This window comes from Malania oleifera, chromosome 13 (assembly GCF_029873635.1).
Source record: "Malania oleifera isolate guangnan ecotype guangnan chromosome 13, ASM2987363v1, whole genome shotgun sequence".
Lineage (NCBI taxonomy): Eukaryota > Viridiplantae > Streptophyta > Magnoliopsida > Santalales > Ximeniaceae > Malania > Malania oleifera.
The window spans coordinates 53,987,570-53,996,388 of NC_080429.1; the positions used below are offsets into that span (position 1 = coordinate 53,987,570).

Genomic DNA, 8,819 nt, shown 5'->3' on the forward strand with positions numbered 1-8,819 from the left:
CATAGTAAAATAGGCTAAAATTGGTAAACAACTACACTAAGTCCCAAAAGATCGACACCCAACTCACTCCTTGTTCTACTAAACTTGGGATTAGTTATGTTATAAAAATTATTTTTGGTAGTTAAAGACTCAAGCCTTGGTGAGCCTACCAATTTTACAAGCTGACTGAAACCGTTGATGGTTATCCCTCGATGCTGAAACCGTCGAGCAAACCGTTACCCAAACTGGCGACGGTTTCTTCCTACAAACTTCTCCCTTGTTCTTTGCATCATGATGCTTTTTCAGTGCATGTGTTCCACTCAAAATATGAGCCACAAACCCAACAAATTGATTAAGAGATCATTATAAGATAAGTTGTACACCTATTTTTACACCTTTATGGTTAAATGTACATGAATTCTAAGATTACAAATCATAAATTGAAGTCATAAATCCTAATAATAAACTTAGTCTAATTTATTATAGTTCATATGCTTACCCAATGCTTGTTTGCCTTATGGTCCGATGATTGGGCGACCTTTGGCTGATGACTATGCCATCAACCTCGTCTGATATTTGCCTAACCTTTGTTGCCCAGGTGACTATTTTTTATTCTTGTGTCGCCTAAGTGATGAGCAATTCACCTTACACAGTGACTTGGGTGACTACTACATTCCCATGCAATATAGTCATATCCTAGAGTATGATCAAAGATGGCACAAACGCATAGTAAAGAAATTATCATCGTATTCAAAGGAATGCACAAAATTTGCACAAACAAATCTTGCAAAGCTTTATTCAAAATAAAATTTGCATACAAAGAATTGGCGCAAGATAGATGCATTTAAGCACATTAATCTCCAAAAATATGTAAATACTATAAGATGAGTTTGGGAGCCTAAATGAATTTCAAACCTTAAACTTAGACTTATTTATATTTTAAAATAATTTATATGATTTTCTATTAATTTTATCCAAATTCATACAAATGCAATAGAGAATGAGTATTGAATGTAGGCACAAATAATTCAACTACGGCACCTTACCAGTTTGCCCCTTTTAAAAGTTGTCTTCGGATTCTAAGACATGGAAAATGCAATAAGCAATGCTAATCTTCCATATTAAGACGCCACATTTTATATTAGGCTCTCTCCGCAAAGATACATTACAATAATCTTGATCGACTCAAACCCAGCCCAGCCCAGCCCAGCCCTGCTCCCCAAACTTCAGCATGCGGGAAGCAACTGAGCTTAAATCCCCACATATAATTCTTTCTCTGCAGCTGTGCAGATCCTGACCTGTGAAGACCCACATGTTAGCCCATCTAACCCCTCCTACCATTTTCTCAGTGTCAATCTTGAACTTTTATCATGCGTTGGCACTAGGATTGAGGACAAAACTGTGAGCTTTAAACAGATTTCTGCTGGGAAAAATCCCACACCATGGATCCGACAAGAAGAGTTCATTCTAAATTTGCTACATATAAAATCTTCGACATTAATGAAATGAGGAATGTTTGTATTCTGTATACAAGAAGAATGCCTGTGGGCTGCTGCTACTTAATTGCTAATATTATGTTTCTCCACTTTTGTGTGTAAATCAAACCAAAATATGAAACAAAATTTCCTGTACTTCCGGATCCAAAAACAAAATCACGAGGGCGGTGAGCAGCAGAAATCGTGATCACGACAATCGTCATTGCAAATGTTAATCAACATAGCTAGCACCTCCTTCATGTTCGGTCTCGCCTGCGGCGTTTCCGCCGCGCACTTTATCCCAATCCGAAGCAGGTCGCACATCTTCTCCGCCCCCTCCGCCGCCTCCCACCCCAAAAGCGCCACCGGTATCGCCGCCGTACCCAAGCCTAAACCCTCCTCTTCTCCTTCTCCCTCTACCTGTTTCTCTTGCTCTGCCGCTGCCACACGCCTCGCCCATTCCACCAAGCATTCCTCCCCGCCGTCCAGCGCCCGCCGCCCCGTCGCCAATTCCATCGCCAGGACCCCATAACTGTACACGTCCCCTTTCGTCGTCGCCTGCCACGTCTGCCCGTACTCCGGCGCCACGTAACCCACCGTGCCCGCCACCATGGTGCTGACGTGGGTGTCCCCGGCGTCCACCACCCTCGCCAGCCCGAAATCCGTCACGCGCGCCTTCCCGTCCCCGTCCAGCATCACGTTGCTGGCCTTCACGTCGCGATGGACGATCGCCGGGAAGCACTCGTGGTGAAGGAACACCAGCGCACGCGCGACGTCCACTGCGACGTCCACGCGCCGCTGCCACGTCAGCATTTCCCTGTCCGAAACGAGCTCCTCCAGGCTCCCCCCTTTCATGTACTCGTATACCAGCAACTTCTCCGCCCCGTGGAGGCACCACCCGTAGAGTGTCACGAGGTTGGGGTGCGGCCACCCGAAGCCATTTCCGGTCAAAACCTCCATTTCCGACCTGAATTCTTTCTCCCCTTCTACACCTTCTCTCTGTAGCTTCTTCACCGCCACTTCTCTCCCGTCAGGCAATACTCCTCTGTAAACCGTTCCAAATCCTCCCTTCCCTAAGATTCTGTCGTCGGAGAAATTTCCAGTGGCCTTCAAAATATCGGCGTGGGTAAACGCCGTTTTGTCCAGGCGAATGACCTTCACCCTGTCGGATAGCCATGGCGATGAACCGGTACTTGAGCATGATACGAAGCCGTTCTGGTATTTTGATTCCTCTAGGAGATATCCCGGTGATTCCTCTGGGTGTTTCACTAAGATGCAGACTATGAGGGACAATCCTCCACAGACAAAGAAAGCCAGAGTTAGAGCCAAAAACACCAAAATTGCAGTAAATTTTGTAGGCCTTTTGGGCTTTCCGCCGTATTTTTTGTTTGCGGGGGAGGAATGTGTGGTGTTGAGGAAAGTTGGAAGGCGCAACAGCGGGTCTCCGAGGTAGGATTCTTTTTCAAACGTTGAGAATTGCCCGGTGGTGGGAATCTCGCCGGAGATGCTGGGGTTGTAGGAAATGTTGAACTTGGTCAGCTCTGTCAAGTTCGCCAAACTCGTCGGGAACTCGCCGGAGAAGTTGTTGTAGGACATGTCGAGGCCCTGCAAGCATTTCGCTTGGCTTATTTCAATCGGAATTTCGCCGGAGAAATTGTTCCGGGAGATGTTTAGGACCATGAGTGGCAGCTGCCCCATCACTGGAGGGAGTCTTCCGTAAAACCTGTTGAAACCAAAATGCAGAAGACTGAAGTTCTGCATCTCACCGATTTCTGGCGGCAGCTCGCCGGTTAAAAGATTCCCGCTGAGTTGAACATAACCGGAGATTTGAAATGTCCTAACCATTGACCCGAGGGTGCACGCCGGAAAAAGGCCATACCCTGTGAGCATCCTTTCCCAAATGCTTCTGCATTTCTTCCTTGTGAGGAGAGTGTAGACAAAACTGAACGGAGGGTAGTCCGCCGGAACCCATCTCTTCATTGTCAAACACTCGCCAGAGCCTGCAATAATCCGATCATTCTGCTGATTGGACAGAAACGTCGGTGATGGATCTTTGCCGATGAGTTTTAATTCGGGGGGGATCTTCCCGGAAAGTTGATTGTTGGCGAGATTCAGCCATAACAAGCTACTGCAATTTCCTATCTCTGTTGGAATCTCCCCGGAAAGCGAGTTATTTGCCAGCATCAACCAGAGAAGGGAGCTTAAGTTTCCAATAGTCGCCGGTATTGAACCGGTCAGTCTGTTAAAAGAAAGATCGAGGGCTTGGAGAATTGGTAATTTCCCGTATTCCAGGGGAATTGTACCATTAAATTGATTGAAGGCAAGAATCAAGTACTTCAAATTCTGCATTTCGGATATTTCGACTGGCAATGGACCGGAGAAATTGTTGTAGCTGAGGTCTAATCGGGAAACGTTTGGTAACTTGAGAATTCCCGAGGAGTTTATCCCACCTGTGTATGAATTTCCATGCAACACCAGAAACTTCAGCTGGACAAATTTCCCAAAAATCGTCTGTATGTTTCCTTTGAAATTGTTCTTGCTTAGATCCAAAAATTTCAAGTGGCTTAAGTTCTGAAGAGACTCTGGAATTTCTCGAGAAAAACTGTTTTCTCCAAGGAAAAGGCCTTCTAGACTTGAAATTGAACCAATCTCGGAGGGAATTCTTCCCGTGAAATTGTTCCCCCACAAGTTCAAAATACTCAGATTTCTACAATTCGCGATCGCCTTCGGTACCTCGTCGACGAAATCGTTCTCCGACAAATCCAGAAGTCGCAAACTGCAATTATCGGCGAACATTGAAGGAGTAAGGGGGCCAACCAGTTTATTGTCCGAAACCGATAAATATTGAAGCCTTACAAACCCTCTCCAAATTTCTCCACTGAAGTTGTTCGAGCTCAAATCGAGGTACTGCAAATTCCGGCACTCTTCAAAGCAGTCGTCGATTCGGCCGGTGAAATTGTTCACCGAGATGTTAGCAACGACAAGCCTGTCACAAATCGCTGGAAAAGTTGACCCAATTTCTCCACAAATTCGGTTCATAGACAAATCAAGTGTTTTTAAGTTGTTCAACCCAGTCAAGTTCAGTTCTCCGTGGATGATGTTGTGCGATAGATTGAGAAAAACTAGCCTCTGACATCGGCTCAGGTCCGCCGGAATCGTCCCGCTGATAGTGTTCATCGAGAGATCGAGGTGCGTAAGTTCGGTTAAGGCAGAAAAATTTTCGAATATCTGGCCGGAAATGTTGTTGTCGGAGAGGTGGATGCCGGTGACTCGCAGGTCATTGCACGAAATTCCAGGCCAAGCACATGGTGATGAACTCTCTGTTTTCCACTCAGTGTATCGCCCCCGATAGACCCGATTGTTTTTTTCGAGAAACGATTTCAGATTCAGAAGAACTTCTCTGTCACTTTGGAGAGAATCTCCGGCGACAATTGTACCTAAAAATCACAGAGTTCTCCGGAATCATCCTCGGGAAACAACACTAATTATCAAAGAGAGACGAGAAAAGAAATTCTAGTGTCCTGGACTCCATGAAACAAAAACGCGAGCAAGAAATAGTCTGAACATGGTAAACACGATACTGCTCTGACTCGCTGATAGATTTAATGTAAAGGTTGAAGGTATGATCACCCAAAGCAATAGGGTTTGAAAATAATTAAAAGAAAAAGAAAAAAGAAAACGAGAGAGAAAAATCCAAGTATAGAAATATTTATCATCGGTACCTGCGATCAAAAACAAGAAAATGATGAACGCTTGAACGCGCCAGGGATCAGTTTCGTCGTCGGACATGATCCGTCCAAGGTGAATTTGTTCTTCCTCTTTGAAGAATTCGTGGCTATATGATAAACCAATTCTGCGAAGACATCAACAAGAGCGTGAAAACTAGAACGCAAATCGCTTCTAATATTCAAAACTGTTCAAAGCAAAGGATGTTTTATTAGAATGCATGCGGTTGAAAGTTAAAATCACAGGTTGTGCCGCAGTCAGACCAGAACCAAAACTTGGAACAACAGACAAACACCGTGTTTCGATTTTCTTTTTGAAAAAAAAAAAATTGAATTGAAGAATGTGGAAACGAAGCGGGTTTGGTTTTAAACGAGTTGATTATTTAGTGGTAATCACATAGTTTGTGGTCTGATGGGGAGATAGGAAGAAGAGGTTGGGAAGGCAAAGGAAGAAGAGGTTGGGAAGGCAGAGGGAGGCAGCGTAGTGAGCCGTCCATGTTGACCAGTTTGCATGCGTGTGGGTCGGTCGGAAAGGAGGACTCGCGGAGGGGGTTAAGTGCTTTCCCGTCCATTTTCCATTTTCCATTTTCCTTTCAAAGAATATAAAATCATCATCTTTGACTAAATTCTAGTTTTTTTGTGCAGCTTGTGTTTGAACAAAATAGAGTGCTTTGACCCAATAAAAAAAAATTATATAATATATCTTTATTTACGTTTTATGTTATTTAAAAATTATTTGTTTGGATACGTAAAACTCCATTAGTTCATGACATAAATTTAATATAAATACTATTCTCAATTGTTACAAATTTTTTTGTTGGATATTTCAAGTGTATATATGGCTTTTCATGCTGTATTTTAGTTTAATTTTTCATTTTTTTTTCTATTCATGGTTAAAAAAAGGTCCTATCTTTTCCGAACCAATCCCAAGGAAACTTCAATTGGTCTTTTCGAGGCGAGACTTCTTCCTCTTAGGGGAGAAGAAAGAAGGTTTCAGTTTCATTCTTACCACTATCTTTTTGAAGCAGATCCCTAATCACTGCCGTCTTGTCTTCTATCCTTTTGTATGTGGAAGTATAGCTCCCAACCAGCGTATATAGATGAAACAATTCTTCGTGTGGTCTAATTCTAAGTATCAAAGTTCAAAATATAAAGGAGTGTATGTTAATGTAGTTTTAGGAATTCTCACATAAATATTGGGAGTTTGCCTATGCGCTTCGATTAGATTTATTTCATTTTGCACCATCTAAATAGCATCTCACAAAGTTGGAATGCTATTTTTTTTTATTTATATTTTTTACTATTTTAGATCCACATGTTATGCATTACATGACATAAATAAAAATAAAAAGTATGTAAAAAAGCACAACATCACTATCTTTTCAAACAAAAATAATAAAAGCATGTAAACAATCATAATCTCATATTGATGAAAGAATATGAGAATATCAACCTTTAAATTCAATATTACTATTTCTTTTCCAAAGGTTATACAAGTAATTGACCTTTAAATTATTTTCTACAAAGTAAATGCAATTAAGAAGTGTTCACAAACACGAGCTTCTCTCACATTTCGCTAACTCTGGTACATCCTAAGGTTTATAAAGAAGAGAGAACATTATTGTAGGCAGGTCCATAGAAATCCCTAATAAAGCCAACCCTATTATGGTTCAATTATTTTTCATTATTTCAGTTTTAACCCTTTTTGTGCATGTTATAAATTTAACTTTTTTCTTTCTTCTTAATTACACCTTTTCTTTTTTGTGTGTTATCCCTTAAGTTTATTTAAATTTAGTAATAAGTACTATAACATCGTAATCAGTATTCATTCTAATTAATTTGAATTAGAGCACCTTATCCTAATAATATTAGAATTTCCATTATTTATAAGTAACACCAAACAACATATCATGGTAAACAAAAGTGGGTTGAATATAAGAGAATTTATTCCATTACAATTACCACATATAACTCTAAAAAATGATGAAAAACTAATAGAAAAGCAAAAGTAGGTTGAGTATGAGAGAATTTATTTACTGCAATTATCATGTAACAATTAAAATTAGGTTCAAAAATCTTCTCTAATCCCTAATCCTTATTCCACCTCAGCCAAAAATTTCTTTGAGTCACCTCACAACATCCACACAAAATATTTTCTCTTTACTTAGAGTGAGTGTTGTGTTATGTCCTCATTTACTTTCATATTCAAATTATTGAACCAATCCATCGATATTTGAGTTTTTTAGTGAGAATAAAAACAACAATGCATGGTGAATGTCTAGAATATTACTAATACAAGAAACTATAAATCCTTAGGTTTTAGGATAGTTAACATAATTGTACGTGAGAACATCCACTTAACAAGTAGTAGAACTTCACTTAGGTATTCTCAAAACGGTCATGCTTCATCTATATACTTTCTCTTTAGCAACAACTCCTACATTTGTCTTAGTGTCTTTATGCAAATGACTTGACACTAACAACCTTATTGAACTTTAATAACTTTAGTTGATCTTTCTAGATTGGTGATATCCAATTCATCCTCCTATTACTAGAAGCATTTAAGAATTAAGCATTGAGAAGTATATAACTCATATTGTTACCTTCTTAGAAACTTTTCTTGTCAACTTATGATAGCATTTTTCATGTTACAAAGATAACTTTGTACGACATGAAAAGTTAACTTGTCTCAATGGATTAATTAAAAAGTATAGTAAAATAAAATATCTTTACACTAACCATTAATTGACCTTTAAGGTATACATCCTTCAATCTCTTCCTTATCAAATTTTTATTCATTCTAAGTATTTGAAGATGTTTTTGACAATTATCAAGCGCTCCTGACATCAAGTCTAGTACACAACATATCATTGATGAGAGACATGTTATATTTTTATGTGTGATTCTTATACTTAGGGTTCATAATTAAAGGAAGAAGAAAAACATATGGAGTAAATGGTGCAACACAGCAGGGACTCATCGACGAGTGCCTTGTACTTGTCGATGAGTAGATACCGAAAGGGTGGAAATTACAGAGTTTCTGAGATACCGAGAGCAGGAAATCAGTCTCGTCAACGAGTGGCCGTACTAATCAACGAGTGGTCTTCTATGTCTCATCAACGAGTTTCTTGTTCTCATTGACGAGTGTACCTAGGCTGCAAAAAAGAATTTGAATTTTGAATTGAAACGTTGGGGTGGTTGGGTATTTGGAGGGAAACCTCCGAGAGGTCGATAAATATGTTGTTCTGGGTATATTTTGAGATGAGGGAGATCATTGTGAAGTGTATTGTGTGCTTACTAATTTCTTAGTGAAATTCTTGTGCCGATTGCTTCCGTGGATGTAGGCTTTGCTGAACCACGTAAATCCTCGTGTTGTTTTTGTTGTTACTTATTTTTCTGGTTGTGTTTCATTTACTTGTTGTGTTTTATTTATTCCGCTGTGCATTGTATATCCAATAATCACATCAAATTGGTATAAGAGCGATTGTTGTCATGGGGTCAGGATCATCTTCTATAAGATTCGACATTGTCAAATTTGATGGAACTGGAAATTTTAGTTTGTGGCAGAGGAGAGTTAAGGATATACTTGTGCAACAAGGAATGACTAAGGCTCTACTTGGCATTCAATCGGATGGAATGG

The 8,819-nt window shown here is 40.2% G+C and overlaps 1 protein-coding gene across 1 annotated transcript; it reads right to left on the bottom strand.

The window, feature by feature from the left end:
- Window positions 1–1,366: 1,366 nt before the first annotated feature.
- On the bottom strand, window positions 1,367–5,704 carry LOC131146549 (probable LRR receptor-like serine/threonine-protein kinase At1g74360). Its single transcript, XM_058096199.1, has 2 exons — window positions 5,177–5,704; window positions 1,367–4,891 (listed from the first exon to the last, which is right to left on the bottom strand). The coding sequence occupies exons 1-2, from the start codon at window positions 5,241–5,243 to the stop codon at window positions 1,632–1,634; spliced, it is 3,327 nt and encodes a 1,108-aa protein (XP_057952182.1). The 5' UTR covers window positions 5,244–5,704; the 3' UTR covers window positions 1,367–1,631.
- Between the last annotated feature and the right edge of the window lie 3,115 nt (window positions 5,705–8,819).